Here is a 23,843-nt window from a genome sequence, read left to right as displayed (position 1 = left end):
AGTGACATGTCTGTTTGCATCCATATTTATGGCCCAACCATCCCTTATTGTGGCATTTCTTAAGCGTTGCTATGTGTCCAAATGCGATCTGCCACTATAAAAGTGGTCTTCAACTAATGCAAACACTATTACCTGTCCAGAACAGCCTGAGAGCCAAGCATTCCCTATCATCCTTGCCTCAAGAAATCTCCAAAAATGGAAAGTTTGCCCAAGGAAGACCTTCGACCGAGGAAAAGAATTTAGGAGGAAAAAAAAAGGACATGTAGAGTCAACCCCCAAAGTTGCCCTTTGAGTTAATTCAGTCTTACACAGATGGATTTAAAATGTAGGTTTCAAATCAACCAATGTTGATGGAGGGTCATTATGTACCAGGCATGGAGCTGAACGCCAACCAGAGAGCTAAAACTGCAAAAGACACAGCTCCTTTCATTCTGAAACCATTTTTTTTGCTGGCCAGCCAGGTTTTCAGCAGATCACCACAGCATTCCCCTCAAGTTAGAACACTCGAGCCCTTCTTTCTGAACAATCTCCTTGATGCCAGAATACACATCTGTGCCAGGAGAAGTAGTGGTTATAGATTTCCACTCAATTGGGAAATTAACAGCCTGTGATATAGCAACAAGGTGCTAGCGAGCCTGGAGTCAGAAAGCCTGCTTTCTAGTCTTGTACTTACTGGCCTTAGCCAGTCTAGTGCCCTCCCTTGGTGCCCATAGTTGAAATGGGTTGCTGCGAGGACCTTGTGAAGTAGGCGGGGCTTGGCAAAAGAGCAGCCATCCAAGAGAGCATGGGGCGGGGTTGCTATCCCAGTGTGTGTGTGTGTGTGTGTGTGTGTGTGTGTGTGTGTGTGTGTGTGTGTGTGTGTGTGCGCGTGCGTGTGTGTGTGTGTGTGCGTGTGTGTGTGTGCCAGTCCTGGGGCTTGAACTCAGAGCCTGGGCACTGTCCTGGAGCTTTTTTACTCAAGTTTGATGCTCTACCACTTTAGCCATGTCTCCACTACTGGCTTTTTGATTGTTAATTGGAGATAAGAGCCTCTCAGACTTTCCTGCTGGAGTTCTCTTCGCCCCATGTTTTAGCCTTCTGAGTAGCCAGGATTGCTGCCCTGAACCATCAACACCCAGCTTCTCATTTTCTTTTTTTTTTTTTTTTCCACTACTAGCACTAGCTAACCAGATACAGACTTGTATGTCATTTGGAGTTGATAGATGAAAAGGGATCAATAGTTATAACTATCACAACTCTCTAGGCCTCCGCCACCCCGTCCTCAGAGAGGACACAGAACCTGGAAGAACTTGTCCCCACACACGCCTGACTGTGGCTGAGTGGACCTGTCTGCAGAGAAAAAACCAGAACCTTTATTTTGTTATTCAAATTAAAAGTCCCCCGGTCAGTTTCTCCCTGACCCCTGCTTTCTGAGCATTTCCCAGTTCAAAACCAGAGACTACTTTGAAGAAATGTTCTGTACACAGCAACTCTTCGTCCAGAGAGGAATCTCCATGCCTCATTTCAAGTCTCATTCCAATCAGACCTGGTCTCCTTCCACCTTGAGTGAAGAGCCTGACTCAGAACCAGCTTCTGAGGTCTCACTTCACAGCTGTGTCTTTGGAAGCCAGGGTCCCACCCATAGGCAGTTTTGATCAGAGACCCTGCCATGCTGGGCTTGCGTGCCTGGCGGCGGAGGCCTGTGTCACAGAGCAGCCTCCCTCCAGCCGCCTCATGGTGGTGCTGGCAGTGGTGTCCCCTTCACTACCGGAACTCCTGATGAGCTGGATGCACAATTTATTCAATTTAATCATTTGCAGAAAAAAGAAAGGAAGATGACAGGGGACAAAGCAAGAAGGCCTAAATTGTGCCTTAAATTCAACATAAAGCATTTGTTTCCCAGATTTATAGAACACAGAGTTTCAAAGCCTTTAAAACAGAAGCATAAACTCAGATTTCTTTCTTCATGTGTTCTTTCTTCATATGGTCTTTCTTTTTTTTTCTTTCTTTCTTTCTTTCTTTCTTCCTCCCTCATGCCCCCACCCCCACCCTGGCACTTTCCTTTTTTGCAGTTCTGGGGGTTGAACTCCATATCATACTTGCTACTCAAGTACACCAACACTTGAGCCACACTCTTAATCCCTTTGATTTTAGTTTCTCTGACAGGGTCTCCTACTTTTGCCTGAGGTTGGCCTCAGGCTGAGATCCACCACCTCCCACATAGCTGTGATTACAGGTATGCAGCACCATGCCCAGCCATAACTGGCATTTCGAGTTTGAGGCTGCTTAGAAAGCACCAGCCTTTCTCAAGGGAGCAATCATCCTAAGCTCTGTAGCCAGAAATCCAGATTTCCATGTGAAATAGACCATCATATAACTAAGTTATATGACACATTGCCAGTGTGATTTGAAGCTGCCCGCTTACCACCCCTGCCTTCATGGAGAGCACTCCAGATCTGTCTCTCCATGGGAAACATTCCTCCGTGAACATGAGAGCCATGTGCTTCCTGAAGTATCTCTCCATTCCTGCCAGGTTCAAAGGATGGCCAGGGTGAGACATTCACTCACTGGCTCGCCCCTTCGGCAGCAGTGTGCACTTAGCTCCCAGGGCTCCTTCGCTTCCGAAAGCAAATTGATAGCAGTATTCATTTTTCAAAAGCCTAATTGTGTCGAGGCTGAAATGAAGATACCACAAAAACACCCAATAACTTCATCTAGAGCGGCCATGACAGCAGTCTGGAGAGAGGCTGAGCCCACAGTTCTCGTAGCTTTGTTTTGTTTGGAGGGAAAGTCGGGCATTTTCCAAAATCGTGGAACACTTAGCGTGGAATGACTTTTCCGTAGCTCTGATAGCCATGCACACACATAACCAGATGTCTTCAAAATGGTGAGTTTTTAAAAACTCTCCCCTGACTACACAAAGTAAATGCTTCCTGGTCTTTCCAGATGGCAGCGATCGCTTTCTGCAGGCTCGTGGGAGCTTCACTGGTGATGGCTCAGTGTTTACAGTGAGGGAGAAAGTCCCACACAAAGAGGGACAACCTTCAAATCCCCCTTGTCACTCTTACTTACCAGCCGTGTGACCCTCGAGTAGGTCATTCTTCTCCCAGGGCTTCTCTAGCCCCATCTGCAAAATAAGGGTCATGACACTTCAAAGGATATTAAGTAATATCTATGGCTGGGCACTGGTGGCTCACGCCTGTAATCCTGAGATCTGAGGATCATAGTTGAAAGCCAGCCTGGGCAGGCAGATCCAGGAGACTTATATCTACCACTTGAGCAGAAGCTCAGGGACAGCACCTGGACCCTGAGTTCAAGGCCCTGGACAGGCACCAAAATAATAATGAGGATGAGGATGAGGATGATGATAATGGCATAACCCAAACCTCTAGTAGGCGCTTACTATCATTGTGAGTTGAATCTGAGTCTCTGCTTCAGCTCTTCAGTGGTCATTCTTAAAAAAAACTCTGGTAGGATTATTTAAAAATTCTCACAACCTTTCCCTTTATCTTAAAGACTGTCTGGATTGTAGACTTTACCAGCAAACACAGAACTCGACTTCTCAGTGTTTATTCTGATCTGTTCCAACTAGCCATACCATTGTGGTCGGGATGAGAGATATAAGTATCTTCCGTGGCCTTAAAATATGGATAGAATAAGGCGATATTGGTGGGATCTAAGTAGAACCCCCAGAGTCTATGCTGTTAAGAACAGACTTAATATACTGGACTTACTCTAGGGATGTTATTAAAATGATGAAATGTTAATTCCATTAATGCCTTTTATTATGAAAATTGATAGGAAACATTTCTCAGTAATTCCACTTCTAGGAATAGTTGTGAATCACTTTTCTTAAGAGCAATGATGTATGTTCCATTCTTTGTTGGCTGCACAGAAAGTTTATCCACAATTTTTTTTTTTGGGGGGGGGGGGTCCAGTCGTGGGGCTTGTACTCTGGGCCTGGGCGCTGTCCCTCAGCTCTTCAGTTCAAGGCTAGTGTTTTACCACTTGAGCCACAGTGCCACTTCTGGCTTTTTTCTTTTTGCTTATGTGGTGCTGATGAATCGAACCCAGGGCCTCAGGCATGCAAGGCAAGCGCTCTACCACTGAGCCACCTTCCCAGCCCTGCGCAGAAAGTTTAGAGTCAAACAATGGACCTTCTTCCTACACAAGTAATGGGGACCTCACAGCATGTTGTATTAGCATTACTTGTCTTTAGGGTTTGAAGGGCTAATAAATAATGCCCACTTACCCCTGCTTACATTCTAAACTAATTAAGGAAGAGACATCAGACACAGGCAGACAGAAAGCTAAGTGTCAGCTTTTGTAATTGAAGCTCTGTGGGAGAATGGAGCTTGCATGGCCCAGGGTAGCACCATATTTGTGAAGATGTGAACTCTGAACAGGGTGCACTTGCCTTGGGGAGGGGAAGGACTTCCTCGCACCTTCTTCCAAAGTCACAAATGCACAACCCTGGCCACAATACACTTGGCCTTCCTCGCTGAAAGAGGAGAAAGGGCAAGAGACCAGGAACAACACTACTCTGAGAAGAGGATCTTTCTGTGGAGATAAGGAAACAATTACCCTCAACCCTTTTTTGGGGGAAGAGGGGGGTCTGGTCGTGGGGCCTGAACTCTGGGCCTGGAAGCTGTCCTTCATCTCTTCAGCTCAAGGCTAGCGCTCTACCACTTGAGCCACAGCGCCACTGCCGGCTTTTTTCTTTTTGCTTATGTGGTGCTGAGGAATCGAACCCAGGGCCTCACGCATGCAAGGCAAGCACTCTACCACTGAGCCAGCTCCCCTTTTTTTCTTTTTTCTCTTTATTGTTTGCTTGTGTTGCATTGTGTGTAAGTGTGTGTGTGTGTGTGTGTGTGCTGGTACTTGGATTTGAACTCAGGGCCTCATGTTCTTGCTTGGTTTTTCACTCAAGAATAGTGCTCTATCCCTTGAACCATACCTCTACCTCTGACTTTTGTCAGGTTAATTGGAGATACAAGTCTTACATTAAATTTTCTGCCCAGACTGACTTTAAACTTGGATCCTGTGATCTACTATTACAGGCCTGAGCCAGCAGTGCCCAGCTTTCTGTTTTCTTTAATACCCTAATTTTCTCTTGGCCTTGTTCCCCCAACTATTTAATGGCATGCAGGTTTTTGTAATAATAATAATAATAATAATAATAATAATATTTGAAAATGGGACAGTTTGACCCAAGAAATTTTATAATTTTTAAATCAAAGGAATTATTTATGAGATAACAAATCTCAACCCAATGATTTTCCTTTGAGACAAAGTCTTGATATGTTGTCCAGGCCTGCTTCCTCCTAGGTTTAAGTGATCCTCCCACCTCAGCATCCAATGTAGAGTATTCTGAGAGAAATGGCCTGGAGGAAACGGTAAATGAGTAGACTCTTTTTTTCTCCTGCCTCTCAATGGTTTGTTGGCTCAGTGGTAGAGTGTTTGCCTTGCATGCATGAGGCCCTAAGTTCAATTCCTCAGTACCACATAAGCAGAAAAAAGCCGAAGTGGTGCTGTGGCTTGAGCTGAAGAGCTGAGGGACAGTGCCTAGGCCCAGAGTTTAGCCCCCACTACCTACCAAAAAAAAAAAAAAAAAAAAGAAAAAAAGAAAAAACTTTTTACGCTGGGTCTGCCATCCAAGAGATGTTGTTACTGTTTTAAAACTAAAAAGGAAGGGCTGGGAATGTAGCTTAGTGGTAGAGTGCTTGCCTAGCATGCATGAAGTCCTGGGTTCAATTCCTCAGTACCACGTACACAAAAAAAGCTGGAAATGGTGCTGTGGCTCAAGTGGTAGAGTGCTAGCCGTGAGCAAAAGAAACTCAGGGACAGTGCCCTGGCCCTGAGTTCAAGCCCCAAGACTGGCAAATAAGTATAAAAATCAAAAGGAAGACCTATGTTATGACTCTGAACACGACTTACCAGTGATTAGCTAGAGCTTATTCCTGCAGAGAAGGTAGGTATGAAAAACTGTTCCATTGTGAGCCCATTTTAGAAGGGTCTATGCCAAATTCTTTAAACAAAATTCTAAAACTGGTAAACTGGTATATCCAAATTCATTGTGCTTTTCAAAAGAGTCAGTTTAAAAGGGCCATAATCTTATTTCAATGGGACCATCACTACTCAGTAAGTTTTCTTAATACCTTTTTAGAATGACAATTGGAAATAGAAAGTATTCAGGTACCCTGAAAATTGGAAAATGTGTGTTCTGGTGAATTTAAGTTGGGAAGCAATTATTTGGAATTGTATGTAGTAAATCATATACTTACTCAGTTTAGTTATAAACTTTTAAAAATAAGAATGGCAAAAGGCTAGATAGGAAAAAAAATGTTTATGATCTTGGACCAGGCAGTCATTTATTAAGTGTAACACCAAAAGGACAAGCAACAACAAAAAGATAAATTGGTCTTCATTAAAATTAAGAACTTTAGCATACCAGGGCTGGGAAGGTGGCTCAGTGGTAGAGCGCTTGCCTCGCATGCCTGAGGCCCTGGGTTCAATTCCTCAGCACCACATAAGCAAAAAAGAAAAAAGCCGGAAGTGGCGCTGTGGCTCAAGTGGTAGAGCGCTAGCCTTGAGCTGAAGAGCTGAGGGACAGCACCCAGGCCCCCCAGAGTTCAGGCCCAACGACCGGACGCCCCCCCCAAAAAAAATAAAATAAGAACTTTAGCATACCAAAGAACACCATCAACACAGTGAACAAACACCCTCCTAAATCAGGGAACGTATTTTGCAAATCCTATGTCATATATATATGCCATATCATAAGCCATATATGCCATATACATATACATATATATGTATATGTATGTAGAATATCCAAAATATGTAAAGAACTCTCTTACAATTCAGCAAAAACAACCCAATTCTAAAAGGAACTGAGGACTTAAATGCAGAAGACACAAATGGCCATGAAGTACATGGAAAAAAATCATTAATCATTAAAAAAAGACATTAGCATGGTATCACTACTCGTTATAGAAATGAAAACTAAAACCACAAGATACCACTTCACATTTCTTACTGGGATGAGTACAAATTAAAAAAGAAGAAAGAAGACAAAGAAAAAGGAAAATAGCAATTGTGGGAGGATTTGGAGACATAGGACCCTCCACACTACACTCATAGGAATGTAGAATTGAGCAAGCAACCAATAGGTAAGTAAAGGAAAAGCTATATTAAGAGCTGAAAATTCTCTTCCTAGATGTGTACACCCATAGCCTTGGAAACATGGTCTCAAAGAGATGCTTATATGCAAATCTCCATTCTGATAGCCAAGAATGAAAATAACTGGTGTCTTCCAGTGCATGAGTGGATAGAGGAACTGCAGTATATCCATACAATGAATGTTACTCAGTTATAAAAAGGAATGAAATACTGATCCACCTGTGAAAATACTGTGCCAAGTGAAATAAGCCAGACACAAAAGGACAAAACATTGTATGATTCTAAGAGGCAAATTCGTAGAGATAGAGAGTAGATGGAACAAGGAGAGGTTGGGAGGCATTGTGTGGTGAGTACAGAGTTTTTGTTCAGACTGATGAAAAGTTTTGGGAAATATTGGTTGATGGTTGTACAATACTATGGGTGTAATTAATGCCATTAAATTATACAGTTTAGGCCAGGGGCTAGAGGCTCACGCCTGTAATCCCAGCTACTCAGGAGGCTGAGATCTGAGGATTAAGGTTCAAAGCTAGCCTCCGCAGAGAAGTCCTTGAGACTCTTATCTCCAATTAATTACTAGAAAACCAGAAGTGGCACTGTGGCTCAACATAGTAGAGCACTAGCTTTGAGCAAAAGGAACTCAGAGACAGTTCAAGCCCTATGACTGAAAAAAATAATTATACACTTTAAACTAGTTAAAATCATATTATATAAGATTTTTAAATTAAAAATTAAGTATATAAATAGCATTCTATTTTTCTTCTTTAAATTTTATTGTAAATGTGATATACAAGGGATTAGTTACGTAAGTCAGGTAATGAGTATACTTCTTTTTGAACAGTGTCACCTCCTCCCTCATTTTCTTCCAGTTTTTCCCCTCTGACACCACTCCCCATCCCACATTGTATAGTTCATTCCCCACATAGTATAACATTTTATTCTTAAGCATGAGTATAACATTAAATAGGCTTTACTACATATAACCCAGTTTTTTAAAAATCAGTTAAAAATGACACTCTAAAATTCTAACAGTCCTTGTAGATCCTGTCTCAAATTAGACTTTATATATCCATAGTATCTTTTTTTGTGTGTACTAAGATTGCTATATAGGGGTGAGCCAGCTCTTTCAGGAGACCAAAGCCCTGTATTCTTGTGTCAGGAAAAAGAAGAAACAGAGAGGCTTTGCTGTTCCGAAGGATTTATAGCTTAACTTGGAGTTCACACCTTAGAGTTAGACATAAGTTGTTACCTACCACAACTGAATCGTGGTCCAATCACATGGTTCATGGTCTGCTAGAGGGAATTAGCTATTTGTGTTTGATGTTGACAGCTAACAGTAAGGGAAATTTTGCCACACATGTCAGGGCATCCTTCCTCCTCCCCCCATTCCCCCCTCCCCCCACACCTTCTTGAGCTTGGATGTCATTTCTTTCTACCTGTGTGAGGTAGTAGGCCTGCAGCTGGTCGCCTTCATTCATTTTAGGCCACAGCATTGCTCATGTACACCCTGGTTCTTTTGCAGAGCATAGGAAACTTGGAAACATGACTGTGACCGTGAAGAAGACTGTCCCCTCTCCCGAGGCTGTGCAGATTCTCTACCAGAGAATGAGGTACGAGTATGAGTTCTACCACTACGTCAAAGAGCAGTTCCACCTGCTGAAGCGCAAGTTTGGACTGAAGTCTCACGCGAGAGGGACCCCTCCAAGACCACAGTTCTTCATCCCCACGCCCCTGGAGACTGAAGAGCCCATCGATGACGAGGAACAAGATGATGAAAAGTGGCTAGAAGATATTTATAAGAGGTGATGCCAGCCCTGTTGTTGCCTCCATCCATGGTTTTATCTCCCTTTTCCAGAAAATTCTTTGGGGAAGAAAAAAAAATCCTGAAGGGACTTAAATTAATGCTCTGTGCATTAAAGAAAACAAGACATTCCCACATGTTGGGGGTCATTGGGAGATGCCCGGTTTTGCGGGTTTTGTTGGTTTAATTGTATTCTGTGTGTGTTTTCCTTCTTCTTGATTCCTTGAGGCTTTCCCAGATGCAGTAGATGGGTCCATCACAAAGCACCTGTTCCTCTCAAATAGTCTTTCCTGGCCCTCATGCACCCCCATCTGATAACACAAGAGAAAGAAATCTATCTCACAACCCAATAGCTGATCATTTGTAAAATGACTTGTAAATGACTTGCAATCTCAATGGTAGAAGACATCCACCTTTGTTTCAGCGCCCAGGGAATCCCCTATAGAAGGATCTAAGAGAAGACAGAACCTCAATGGGAGGAGGGCCCTGGGTACCCACCTGGTAGAATTCTTCCTCTGGTCCCTCTCGGGGAACACTGACACCCTGAGCAGAATACTTACCTGTGAAAGGACAAGCTGTCTATGGCACTCACGTTTCCAACCAATCAGAGCCTGGAGTATCTTTCAAGGTCAAAGAGCTTGGGAAAACCCAGTGAGAGATCCCACTTCTAAACAAGATTCTGATGCACTCCAAAAGAGTGTAGTAGAGCAAAGAATTCATTTGATGTTAGGAGGACTGTAGGCAGAACTGAGCAAATCTAGGGGACCCATGCCAGCGGAGAAAGGGCCTCATCTGTATTCCTTGTATCAGAAGCATCTCAGTCCACTACACTGCTTCAAGTGGAAGTCCTGGGAACTAATTTAGCTCTGATATGGATTGCTGTAGCAATCAGTCAATCATGAGCACACAGATAGTGCATAATCTCTCACGTCCGCCCAAGGTCAAGTTGGTCTTAACAAACACCTGATGTCTTTCATCTTCTGCACCCCTACAAGGTATATGTTTCATGTAACAAGGGGCCTGAGTCATTGGCAGCGGCAGTAGAATTCAGTCTCTTTCTTATGGAACCTGTTGCTCCTGAGAGCTCTTACCAAGGGTATCAGAGACAGAAACACGGGGACTTGTGGATAAGATGCTGCTTGCCCAGCTTTGTGACTAGGTGGTAGTTCTCGTGTGGTGAGAGGAGATGGTAAGCAATTCCATCACCCCAGACAACTCTCTGACTCCTACCAGCTTCTCCCTATCAACCATGCCCTGGTTCAGTCATTAGAAATATGTCCCTTTAAATTCTGAAATGTTTTCACCTTTAAAAAAAAATCTCCTAAACACACACATTCACCTGGGTGTGGATAAAGTCTAGCTAGCTGAGAAGCTGGGGTGTGGTGGGGGCAGCAGGAAGGGTACAACAAATGTGTCTGCTCCGACAGACCTCAAAGAATCGCAGCAAAGCCAGTTGGGAGTATTTGGTAATTAAGACTCTGACTTGACTCAAGGTACACATTTTCTACTTTTCAGAAACCAGTAAGTCTCTAAAAAAATATTTTTTTTGCTTCTTTCACTAAAACTGGAAAGCAGCCAAGATACAGAGCAAGTCCTTTGGAACCTGCCAGGTGGGCACTGAAATTCCTTTATTATGGGGTGTATTGAGGTTCCAACCCATAAACCTCTACAGTAAATGACCACCACAAAATAGACCAGCACTGGGCTACTTGTAATCCTCCTTTCTGCCTGTCTTAGGGCAGAGAAGGGAATAGGACAAATATGCATAGAGGAAAAAAAAATATCCTTTGTCCCATGCAAAGACAGCAGGGCTGCTCCAAGAGGTGTACTTTAAAAGGCAACCTAGAAAACAGCTATCATATTCCAAACCAGTCCAAGCACGGCTGCCTGCTACTTTGGGAGTCATTTCTACAGCACTGCATATAAACGATGGCTGATTCGTTTACACACTGTTCAATCTCAGGACCAGAAAATCAAGTTGTATTGGCTAACTCTTCCTCTGCTGTGCGAACAGCAGGACGCCTGGTTCCTCAAGAATTTCATCCTCTTTCTGCAAGGTTGCAGGGGTACTTCTTCCTGTGGGCTCAGCGTTGGTTATTTCAGCAGTGATCATTGTCAGTTCCCAGCAGCAGATGCCAACCAGTTCACCTACAGAACTTTCCTGTTCTTCTGTCCCAACGAGGTCCTGAAAGTCCAGGCACTTCCTCAGCTCATTTGGGCACCCATGACATTCTTTGGCCGTGAGCCCAACATAGTTGGTACTTCATGAAATATATTGTACATTTTACATAGTTTAATTTAAAAAATACATTTTAAGCTAGTTGATCTTTGACTGCCTTATTTATTATAACCTTTCAGCACATTCCAAGGTTTTAGTTACTCAGGAAGGAGTTAATTAAAATGATTTTATTTTGGTCTGATGGATGTTTTTTAAAAGGAAAATTATTATGAACCCTCAGCCGACTTTTCTTGAGTACTAGAAAAGTGCTTGTAAATCTTTTTTTTAAGAATGAAAAAAAATGATGTTTGACATTGATGGAAATCCAAAAATATATATATGGAACTGAAGCATTAGCTTAGCTAAAATAAAAGCAATCCGTGTTTGAGATGAAGTGTTCCTTAATTTATTCATTACCCATACAAATAAATAAATATAAAGAAGTTGACATTTTTTTCTACTCTGTTAATAGCTGAAACTAATCATATGTAGAGAGTTCCTCACAGCCTTCTTAATTTGAAAAGCTTTTCTCTTCAAGATGATTCTGGAAGGATGAGTTTTGAAAATTTATCAACTTTCATTCTTATAAACTACATGACACTAAAAAAACTTACTGGAAAAAAGAGCTAATTATTTGTTCATCAAGTTTATAAACTATAATACATTAAAAATATAAAATAATAAACAACTGGTTTTATTGGTATTTCCACTGGTTGGGCTGGTGTCAGATGCTTCATTGATTATCTACAATAGTGTAAGAAAGGAATAGTACTCTACATCTCTCAGTATATAAACTATTCTACTTCACAAACACACAGCCTCAAAAGCTGGTGCAAGTGGGTGGTCTTGACCTAGAAGTGCTTGCCCTGCAAGCAAAAGGAAGGAGAGAAAGACAATCTCCATTATTTCTGAATGTTAGAGACCATGTTCCTGCCACTTGTGACATTTTGTAAAATAGAAGAATTAAAATCTTGGTATTAAGTGAAAGAAAACGCTCTTTTGGCAATAACATGATTTATTTTGAAGAATAATCTAATCGCTGTAGATAGTCACTAGTGCCTCTTCTATAGCCCAGTCAAGTGGTTGAATGATATTTAAAGCAAAAGTATTAAAAAAAAAAAAAAAAAAGGCTGCCCGGCGCCGGTGCTAGCTACTCAGGAGGCTGAGATCTAAGGATCACGGTTCAAAGCCAGCCCAGGCAGGAAAATCCATGAGCCTCTCATCTCCAATAAACCACTAGAAAACCGGAAGTGGCACTGTGGCTCAACCAGTAGAGTGCTGGCCTTGACCTGAAGAGCACAGGGACAGTGCCCAGGCCCAGAGTTCAAGCCCCAAGACCAAAAAAAAAAAAAAAAAAAAAAGCTGAGTTAAGCCCCATCTGATGTTGCTCAGTTGGCTTCAAGTTGTGTTTTTTTAATAGATGTGTCACTACCCACAATTTTATGCAGTGAGCTATTTGCCTTTAAGTGAATGTTGTAGATAACAGCAGTATTTCTTCAAGAGGTGTTCTGGAATGATAATCCATAGCCATTATGATAATCATTCTATGGGTCAAATGTGAAATTCCTTTCAAGAAAATAAAGGACTTAATTTACTAAAACCATTTACTTTGTATCTGATAGCAAAGAAATCTATGAAAAACAAAATACTTAGCCTATTCTAGGCTAATATCAGTATTAAAGTTCTGTTTAAAAAGAAAAAAAAATCACATTGAAGCCAGTTGCTGGTGGCTCATGCCTGTAATCCTAGTTCCTCAGGAGGCTGAGGACCATGGTTCAAAGCCAGCCTAGGGCAGGAACATACGGTGAGGCTCTCATCTCTGAATAACCACCGAAAATCAGAGGTGGGGCTATGGTTCAAAGTGATAGAGTGCTAGCCTTGAGCGAAAGAAAAAGCTCAGGGATAGCACCCAACCTCTGAGTTCCAGCCCTGTGACAGACAAAAACGAAGTCACAATGAACTTCCTTCATAGTGCAGAAAAGGTGTTCTCATAAGGCCCAGTGCTGTAGTCTACTTGGATCTATAACCAAGAACCACAGGCTCCCACAACAGGAATTCTTTCCTCACAGCTCTGGATGGAGGCTGAAGTCTGAGGTTAAAATATGTGCCCATACACTGATTTCTCCTGAGCCCTCCCTCCTTGGCTGGCTGATGCCTGTCTTCTATTTGGGTCTTCACATGGACTTCTCTGTGAAATCACACGTGTGTGTCCAAGTTTCCTCTTCTCAGAACCTCAATCATAAGAGTATCAGACCTACCCTAGAGACCTCCTTTTAATCTTTGTAAAGACCCTTTTTTCCAAAGATCACATTCTACATTGCTCATTATGATTTCAGCAAGTGAGGTGGGGGTTTTTTTTGTTTTGTGTTTTTGTCCTTTTTTTTTTTTTTTTTTTTTTGCCAGTCGTGGGGCCTGAACTCTAGGCCTAGGCACTGTCCCTCAGCTCTTCAGCTCAAGGCTAGCGCTCTACCACTTGAGCCACAGCACCACTTCTGCCTTTTTCTGTTTATGTGGTGCTGAGGAATCGAACCCAGGGCCTCATGCTTGCAAGGCAAGCACTCTACCACTGAGCCACCTTCCCAGCCCCAGCAAGTGAGCTTTGAAGGGACACAATTCATCTCATCATGCCCAGATTGCAGCAGAAAAGTTCCAGCAAAGGAACTGAGCCCCCAATCTGACTCCAGAGCTGCAGGGAAGTTGAATGTAGTGGTCCTGGCCATTGCTTCAGTGGACAGACAGAAAGCCAAGATTGAGAGGAAAGACAAATAATACATCATAAGCCAATGTTTTTCATGGAACTTCTGAGCATCTAATGAACTAGAATTTTAAAACAATGACACAGCCACAGTTTATCTACTGACTGATCTAGAACATGAGTTGGAAAAGGCATGGCATAGCCAGCCACACCCAGGACCAAATTGAGGTTTTGTGAGCTCTTCTGGGAGACAAGCTATGGTCACCTAATTTCTTTTTGTTCTTTCTTCTTTCTTCCTTTCTTTTTTCTTTTTCTTCTTTCTTCCTTTTACTTTTCTTCCCTTCTCTTTTTTCTTTCTTCTTTCTCTTTTTCTGCCTTCCATTCTTTCTTATTTTCTTTTTGTGGGGCTTGAACTCAAGGCCTGGTCACTGTCCCTCAGCTTCTTCTCCAGGATCTATCACACACCTCTACCTGCTGGTTAATTGGATATAAGAATCTCTTGAATTTTTCCTTCTAGACTGGCTTTCAACCTTGATCCTTACATTCTCCTGAGTGAAGATTACAGGCTTGACCACCAGGGCCCAGTTGGCTACCACCTTCTTTCTTGAGGGGAGGCCCTATTGATTCTCAATCACTTAAATCCTCTAGGACAGACACAATAAACATTTTCTTCTGGAATTCTCTCAGTACTTAAAGGATACAGAGAGGTTCTGATTCCTAGTGAATATATTTGATGCCTATTTGCCCATCTCAGATTGTAGACTTACTTCTCGTAAAGGCAAAAATGAAGATTCCAGCCCTGCTGCCTATGAAGTTACCACTGAACTCACCTCAAAAATTAACAGTGAAAATCCAGCTCATAAAACTAGTGGAAGTCCAGTGCAGACATGCTCCTGGAACTGGAGATGAACCGGCCCTGATCCCTCCCAGGCTCACCGACTCTTTCCCTCACTGGAGAATTCCTTTCTGCCTAGGGCAGGCTTGGCTCACCCTTCCATCTCCACCAATTCCCAAGGAACACCCAGCCCCACAGATGTTCATGGGTCACAGGACTGTGAACTGTCCACTGTGCACTTTGGAGTTCAATGTATAAACACGGGGATTCCCTTTAAAAAAAAAAAAAGGTTGGGGGAGGGGTAGAGAAAAGAAAAATCACCATGCAGAGGAAAAATGTGATCTCAGTTTTTCCTCTTGGAATCTTGGCGGGTGAGTTTAGCTATCTTCAATCTGGCTTTCACCAGACACTGTATACTTCGAGCAGGCGTGGAGCCATCTGCCCTTGGCTGGGCTGCCAGAACATTCAGACTTGACCTGTAACACGCCTTTTATTCCAGTCATGAGAAGAGACGGCCCAGAGCATGGTCCTGCCAAACTCGGCATGCTGGCTGGTTGAAGAGAAGGCTCAAACCAAGATTCAGAACAACTAACTAGTAAGGGCTGTAGTCCAGGGAATAGTCCTGAGTTCAAATCCCAGCTGGTGTTGCACCCAGTGTTGGATTAAATCTCTTGACTTCCCATGCCTGGAGTCAATGCAGCTAGGACACACTAGAGTACCACTGAAATCGAAGAGCTGCTCTGGGATGGACCGTTCCCACCTTTCACCATGAGTACCAATGAGGGATCTGTTCTATCCACCGAATCCTGCCTGTTGTAGCCCTAGCTGGGGAGCATAGATTACACATAATTCTGGGTCTACTGATGCCCCATCCATTGCATCTACAAGTTGCCCCACAAGTCCATCAGAAATCAACACTTGTGAAATGTGAACTGAGCTCAAAGAGACAGGCACATGAGATACAGAAAAGTCTCGCTCTGAGGAACGGAGTAGATTCCCACTTCTGGGCTGTGTACGGTTCTGTGTACCATGCTTTTGTCCTTTTTGCAAACTTTTTCTGGAAGAAGTTTGTTCCATTGTGAGTTACAGGATTCATCACTAGTTTACAACTTGGTCTAGATACAGACTTCTCTAACTTCTAACAAACAAACAAACCTTGTGTAAGCTGGTGCTGGTGGTTCACACAGAGGATCACAGCATGAAGCCAGCAAGGGCAGAAGTCTTGTGAAACTCTTGTTTTTTTTTCCCTGTAGTTTTTAAAACTGTTATTATAAAGCTGATATACAGTTCCATAAGTCAGGTAATAACTTTTTTTCTTTTTCAACAGTGTCACCCCTTCCTTTGATCTTTCACAATTTCAGTGAGACGCTTATCTCCAATTAACTATCAAAAAGAAGCCAGAAGTAGTGCTGTGGCTCAAATGGTAGAGCAGTAACCTTGAACAAAAAAGCTCGGGGACAGCAACCAGGCCCTGAGTTCAAGGCCCAGGACAGACATACAATGAACTCTGTGCAATAATAATAATAATGTTATTGTTATTATTAATAATAATGAGACCAAACATCCATGTGATAAGTTCTGGAAAGGTTTGGATAAAAGTGGATAATCTGGTGGGATGAATGCTGTCCTTTTAAAATCTTGTCTCTCATTCTAGGAATTAACGCTGTGACTGAAATGTAAGGATAGTGCTGTAGTGATTTTGTCAGCTGGCAATACCTTCAGCGTGGTTCACCACTTTGACCTCCTCTCAAGAATATCACAGGCTGCTGTGTTAATTTTTCATACGCCGACTTCCCACAGTGATGATACTGATCACATACTTCAAAGTCCCTCTGTTTAATCAAATCACCTATTTCTCTTCTTCTTGTAGCTCATTTTCTTTTTGTTCTCTGAGTTTGACTGGAAAGTGCCAAAATTGGACTCCAGTGCATATTCCCAAAGGATAATTAGCGAACCAAGTGTGTGAACTATGCATAAAGAAATCTGTGTTAAATAATTTGGGAACTGCTGGCATTGTTTGTGTGGTATATTTACTGTCATATGGTGGTATATTCTGAGCATCCTGAGGACTCAGTCTAAAAGACACTTTATCTTTGCCAGATCTCAAATATTTCACAATTACTTAACCCAGAACTCTGATACAACGGAGCATTGATAGCATGTAGAAGTAATGTTCTAGAGATGAAGCATTGGGGAACAGTGCTTCAGTGTCAGATGCTCCCATAGGTAGAGATCTTTCCTTCTGCTGTGGTTCCATCTAGGAACTCCCTACCTCCCTTACTGCATGCTTCTATCTTGGGAAAAAGAAATTTTATAATTAAGATTTTTAAATACTTTTTATTATTATTTGAGCACTTCACATCTATTCATTTCTCCCATGACCACCAGTGCTCAAATCCTGGGGAATAAGGCCATCTGTCTCCTTTCTTCCCTGACCTGGGGTTGGTTAAGCCACAGGAAGGAAGGTGGTGACAGACCGGAGATCTCAAAGGTTCCAATGAGTTGGCCAGGGGATAAGAACGCTCAGCCACTGTGCTCTGGGGCTGGTGTTGTTCAGTACACTAGGGGGAGCCGTGCTCACAACAATTTACTCCAGAATTCCAAAATCTTCCCAAAGCTAACATCCTTCATCGCTTTAGAGCAGTGTAATCCAGGAGGAACTCATGGTTAAGAACTTTAAAGCATCATGTACACGCAGTCAGCTGGTCCATTTTCATCTTACCCATGCAGAGTGACCTGATTTTATTTTGTCACTATTTTATACTATTTGTGACATGCATTAATTATCCAAAGAGGATTCATTGAAGTATTTCTATACATGCATGTATGGAAGTTCATCCCTTATAGTACTCTTTTCTTATCTCCCATCTCCCCTTCCACTCTTTACAGTTTTTAGTGGCTTCTACTATACTGTGTTCATACATACCTATATACCTCAATGACATCCACCTCCACCCCTTTCCCCCTTTCCACCAGTTCTGTCCAAAACAGTCCCACATTGACATATTAAAGATATAGACATTTACACAGTTTAAGATTCTTCACATGAGACAAAAACATGTTACTATTATTTCTAAAGTAGTGCCCTTTATTTAAAGTCAATCTGCTCAATTATTCTTCCATAGCTAATGAATAGGCAATTGTTTTCATTTTTCTCCATTTATTGAATTTTTATTTTTACACATAACTTTCAAGTTCCCCAATGAATAGATAGGAGGGCAACATTTGAACATTTGGCCACAGAGTTCTATTAAACATAATAAGCTAGCATGGACAGGCCCTGTGTTCAATCCCAAGGAAGAGAGGGAGGGAGGGAAGGAACGAAGGAAAGGAAGAGTCTCCTGGAACATTTTCTGGAGGCTAAAATTCCAAGCACCAATCGAATATGAAAAGATCCTCCTATACTAAAACCTATATTTTTACCTGGTGTGATCTTTACTCCATTCTACCTATCACTTTAACACAAATCTCAGTTTCAGAGGCAGTTAAGAGAAAAATGTAGCTAGATTAAGACATGGGCTTTGTTGAGCATAAATAAGGGTTGTCCCTTCTCCCTCTTCTTGCAAATCAGTGACCAAGACTTGGAGGCAGGTGGCAAGTGGGAAGAAGAAAGCCCGAACTGACAGAAGTCAGCCTCTACCCCACTCACCTCCCTTCCCCCAAAGACTTGCATTGCATGCCTTTCCCGGAACTTCATCCTGTAGATGGTCAGGTGAGATATGAAAGACCTGAGGTTTCACTGTGATTTGTATTGGGGCTGTTGGCAAACCAGGGCCTCTAGCTGTTTTCTTGCCTGGTCCGAATATTACCTTGAAACCCAGAAGAACCACCGGGCAGAGGTAAGTCATGTGTGCCTCTTGCTCCACACAGAGCCTTACATCCAGCAAACACTCTTGGCACTCAGGGAATATAGATATTTCTTATTCTTCAGACCTTCTTCTCTTGCTTTTTTTTTTTTTGGTTGGTCATAGGGCTTGAACTCTGTCCCTCAGCATTTCAGCTCAAGGCTAGCACTCTACCACTTGAGCCACAGCACCATTCCCAGTTTTCTGAGTGGTTTATTGGAGATAAGAGTCTCACGGATTTTCCTGCCCTGGCTGGCTTTGAACTGTGATCCTCAGATCTCAGCCTCCTGAGTAACTAGGATTACAGGCATGAGCCACTGGCACCTGGCTCTTCTCTTGCTTTTTAAAAATAGCATATATTAAAATATAATTCAAAACTCAAATTATTTTTATCACCTTAAAATATATATCTGTGCTCTAATAAATTTATGGCATTTATTTATACGACACAAGTGAACACAACGTAAATGAATTTGATTTGAGAGTAAGGAAGGACTTTAAACATAAGCACAAAGAAAATGATCATGCATACACAAAAAACAGTAGAGATTCTGAGGTTCAAAAAACAACAGACACTGAACAACAAATAAGAACTATTTGTGTTCCATATGGAAGATAAAAGATTAATGTTACTAATCTGTAAAGGATTCACATAAGTCAATAAAAAGTAATATATGCAAAGAACATATCAGATAGTATAACTTCACTAAGTAAAAAAAAAAACAGCTAGGAAACAAGAAAAAAAGTTTCTACTCATTAAGAGTGCAAGAAACTCAGATTGAAGCAATGGGACAGGCCTATTGACACTTTGGGCAAAGGTATTTAAGGGTTAATGCCTGGATAAAGACTGGTGAAATATTCTCACCTTGCCAATGAGAAACATCAGTACAGTTCTGAAAAGGAATTTGAGAATTTATATCAAAACATAGAGATTGTAACAAGCTTGAAAGTGCTTCTGAAAATTCTGATTACAGACCCATAGCATTAGATCCAGACATCTAAATTAAAGATAGCAGGTACATTTGGCCACTTTGAACCTCAAAGTGACAGCCAGACATCAGTGACTCAGGTCTATAATACTACCTACTCAAGAGGCTGAGATTTGAGGACGGTGGTTTGAACCAGCCCAGGCAGGGCTGGTTTTGGTGATTAATCTCCAATTAATCTTCAATTAATCACCAAAAAGCCAGAACTCGTGCTGTGGCTCAAGTGCCAATCTTAAGCAAAAAACTCACAGTGTCAAAGCCCTGAGTTCAAGCCACAGTACGAGCACTAATTAATTAACTAAATGGTTAACAATAGCTCTCAACTTCCAAGAAATGTGATCATAAATTTAACTTGAATTAGAAGTTAGACTAGAGTATGTTGTTTCAAAGAAACATTTAAGCTCATCTCATTATCTGATAGCCAGTCTGAATATAAACCTCAACACACTGCCCCTTGTGCTACCCTAACCAGCCCTCCAGGATGGAAGTGGCTTTGCTTACCATGGTTTCTTGGCCAACCATTCTCGTAGTAATAATGCAGATAAATTCCCACACTTTCAGTATGAATCTGCATAGGGTTGAATTTTCAAATGTCTAGTTTCAGTTGGAACTTTCCACTTAAGTAAATTATATTGTAATTAAGGAGGTCATCCTGCAACTTTAGATGTCAAATACTCCTAGAATAATTAAGCCACATCACAGTATTTCTCACTAATTTCTTTGCAACTAAAGAATTTGTTTAAATGGATTTGGCTATGAAGAGTACAAAATCACACATACAATTATTCCTGTAGAATATCTCATCAACTTGATGAGCTTGTAACAGAACTCATGTATCTTCAAGTTGCCCAATAAATGTAGGGATGGTTTTATAGCTCATTTCATTAGAAAATATATGTATCTTTCATATCCTTGTAAATTTGTTATCTTGAACATCACATCCATAAATGAGGAAAGAGACTTGTAATTTTTTATGGTCATAACCTAAGTTTGAACAATCCTATTATTGTCTTTTGGAACCAGGAATAGAGTTCTATCTCCTTAGCGAATAGAATGATCTAAAGATCTTGAACCAATAATCCAAACATTTCTCTGATTTTATATGCTCTCTTTGTCTTGTACAGGACCAGGCCACTCAAAGTCAGCCTTTTTTTGTCTCAAGAAATACAAGTGATTTCATGTACTTCACAACTTATTATATTATATTCTTACAATATACTTTCTGTTAATTGTAAACTTACTGGGTCCAAGTGCCAGAAATCCAACTCTAACTAGTTCAGACAAAAAGGAAATTTGTTTGGAAAAGCAAAAGCAGAAGGGTATCTATAAAATCAGAAGAAGATGCTGAAGAAACAAAATACAAAAAGAATGAGGGTATAGCTTTGGAGCCAGGGATCTTCATTTCTCTCTCTCTCCCTCTCCCTCCCCCCCTCTCTCTCCCTCTCCCTCTCCCTCCTCTCCCACTTGCTTGCTCTCTCTCCTCCCCACTCCCTCCCTCCCTTCCCTCTCCCCTCCCTCCCTCTCCCCTTCTCCTGCCCTCCCCTCTCTCATAGAGCAGCAGAAAATGCACTTCCCACCAAATGCTCCAAACACTCATTTTCACAACTCCTGTTCCAAAGAGAAACTGGCTCTTTGATAGTTATAGTTCACAGAAATCTTGAGAAGACATTGATTGGCTTAGCTAGGGTCAGGCCTCTTTCTCTAAACCAATCAGAAAGTGAAGAAGATTCCTATAATCTAAATAACACTAGAGACCGACAGCCTATCATCTCTGATCTTAAGAAGCTAAGGTTCTAGGAGTAAATGGTACTAAATGAATAAATAAATAAGCAAGCTAGATGACAATGATAAATGCAAGGAGGAAATAAAACAGAATGGTATGGTAAATGATCAATGGGTTAGGATGAGCTTAAGAAATCAACTAATTCATTTATTTAAATCATTCTTATAATTTTCAGGATACATTTCAAGCAAGTCCAGAAAAAAAGGATCTGTTTTTAAAGTTATTTTTTAATTTAGGTTTTTAACCATCAGTTCATTTCAGAAAGTATTAGTTGAGAAATATAACACAGTAAAAGTTGTTTATATGGCTTTTCATAATTTAATTGGTGAAAGGATCCATCACGTCCATCCCAGGGGACCACACACACACACCTGTAAGAGCACACAACATGAAACATACATACATTGCACCATTTGTAATTTGTCCTGTTGGACTTTATTAAAACCTTGGCAAGAACCCATACAGAACTCCTGGTTCTGCTCTGGCAATTCTTTTTCTTTTAATTATTTTATTATTCCTAAATAGTTGCACAAAGGGGTTTCAATCCAACTTATGCATGTGTGAATGAGTTCAATGCACCTTCATCAATACACTCTGACAATTATTTCCCTTCCTGTACATCTCTACAAGGTTTTCTACTATAGTCAGATGACCAATTAAAGATGACAAACGTAAAAGTTACAACCCGCAAACCAGGCAATTCCAGAGGACACGTGTGCTAGTATTTGACTAACTGCCTGGCTCCAAAGTCCCATGTCCAGGATTCAGCCTTCAGCTAAGCAAGGACCTTCTAGATGTTCCTTGCTAGTGCCTCACCAGCTACTATGTACTACAAAGGCCCATTTGACTCTTGTCTTAACCCCCTGCAAGGACAGCTCCCAGGTCGTCTTGTTCACCACTGTGTCTGCCACTCACCAGCACTCTGAGTAAAAAGGGAAGCCAATGGCCGCCAAGGGAATTAACATAAACTATTCCTTTTTTCACTGAGCTAAGGGAGGTGGGGAGCATGCAGCGGACAAGGAGGTCAAAGGAAACCTGAGAGATGAAAACAAAATGAGGGTCACTGCCCCCCACCCCCCTGCCTTGGGCAACCATCACTGTGAGAACTGGAATTCCACTGGTCAGCTTGCGAGTAACACTGAGGGCATTTTATTTCAACATCTTAAAAAAAATCTGAAAACAAAAACTTATGACAAGGGGAAATGGTTCTCTGTGGGAATCTTCCTTGGGAAGAACCTAGCGGGGAGGTTTCATAAATCACACTTTCCCCTGTTCCGTGGTGTGCAGAATGATTTACTGCACCCATAAAGGAAATGAGAGGACTCACGCTGAGGGACATTGTGGAGGCCCTGCAGCGGGGATGGTACAGACACAAAGCTGGGGTTGGGGCGATGGCTTTGGGGCAGTGCAGGGCTCATGGCTGTCTTGAGCCCAGGGTGATAGGTGACAGTGATCCCAGGAACTGAGGGGTTGCAAAGATGGCCACCACAATGACCTGGGGTCAGTGAGGGAGGCATCTTTTGTCCACATTCTTCAGTTGGGATAAGGGAGCTGCAATACTTCCAGAACAGTGCTGGGCTCTTTGTGAAAGTCCGGAGAACACTTAAACTAGAGCAAATGTGTGGGCTTTGCCAGGCAAAGACAATCACTTTAGGTGAAACAAGACAAAGGTGCTTTCTTGACTCTATCAACTGACAGAGTCAAGAATCTAGAACCCACATACACAGCACAACCAGGCAGGGAAAGGGAATTTAAAAGACTAAGAGTCTTCAGCTTAGAGAAGAGACACTTTGAGAAGCTGGATAGTGAATTCTTTTGGTTATTGCTGTTTGTTTGATGCCAGTCTGGGGCCTGAACTTAGGACTGGACACTGTTCCTGAGCTTATTTGCTCAAGACTAATACTCTACCACTTGAATCATGCCTCCACTTCCAGCTTTTGGGTGATTAATTTGGAGAGGAGTCTCATAGATGTTCTTGCCTTGGCTGGCTTTGAACCTCAATCCTCAGATCTCAGCCTCCTGAGTAGCTAGGATTACCTATGAGAGCCACTGGCATAGGGCTGTGGATACTGAATTCTAAATCAAATGATCAGTATGCTACACATGGATATGGATGTGGTCCTGGATTCCAGACCTGTCCTTAAATCACAATGAGTTACTTTGTAGAAGGCAGAGATCCCAAACTCTGGGATGTATTGACTCAAGAGGAAAAAATCTTAATGGAAAATAGGCAACCAAAGCAGAATGAATTGTTTACTTTTCCCATCTTTGGCCAAACAGAAGTATGAAGGGAGTAGAGGAAGAGGAAGGGGAGGGGAGGAGAGAAGAGGAGGGGAAAGGAAGACTACCAACTCTCATCACCATGATTAGGAGAAAAGAATGGATAGTTTAACAGTTAAAAAAAATACAACAAACATTAGGAAAATAATTTTCAAATTATAAAGATAAATTTATAGTTGTGTACAAAGTCCACTCACTTTAACTTTTTCCTAGGTAGGCTTGAAGGAGCCAGTAAATGGCTC

General features: G+C 41.9%; 1 protein-coding gene and 1 long non-coding RNA gene across 4 annotated transcripts in view; one reads left to right on the top strand and one right to left on the bottom strand.

Moving 5' to 3' along the window:
- Ust (uronyl 2-sulfotransferase) overlaps positions 1–10,587 on the top strand; it is a 264,792-nt gene extending 254,205 nt beyond the window's left edge. The window contains exon 8 of the mRNA XM_070010871.1: positions 8,681–10,587. Coding sequence (XP_069866972.1) covers positions 8,681–8,964 — 284 coding nt within the window. The 3' untranslated portion in view covers positions 8,965–10,587. The remainder of the gene's footprint in view (positions 1–8,680) is intronic.
- LOC138819385 (uncharacterized) overlaps positions 1–23,843 on the bottom strand; it is a 199,422-nt gene that overhangs the window by 13,987 nt on the left and 161,592 nt on the right. The gene's annotated exons all lie outside the window — the stretch shown is intronic.

The sequence above is a fragment of the Dipodomys merriami genome, unplaced genomic scaffold, assembly GCF_024711535.1.
Source record: "Dipodomys merriami isolate MVZ:Mamm:240054 unplaced genomic scaffold, mDipMer1.0.p SCAF_8, whole genome shotgun sequence".
In the NCBI taxonomy this organism is placed as follows: domain Eukaryota; kingdom Metazoa; phylum Chordata; class Mammalia; order Rodentia; family Heteromyidae; genus Dipodomys; species Dipodomys merriami.
The sequence above is the reverse complement of the archived record's forward strand: the minus strand, read 5'-3'. Positions and strand labels throughout refer to the sequence as shown.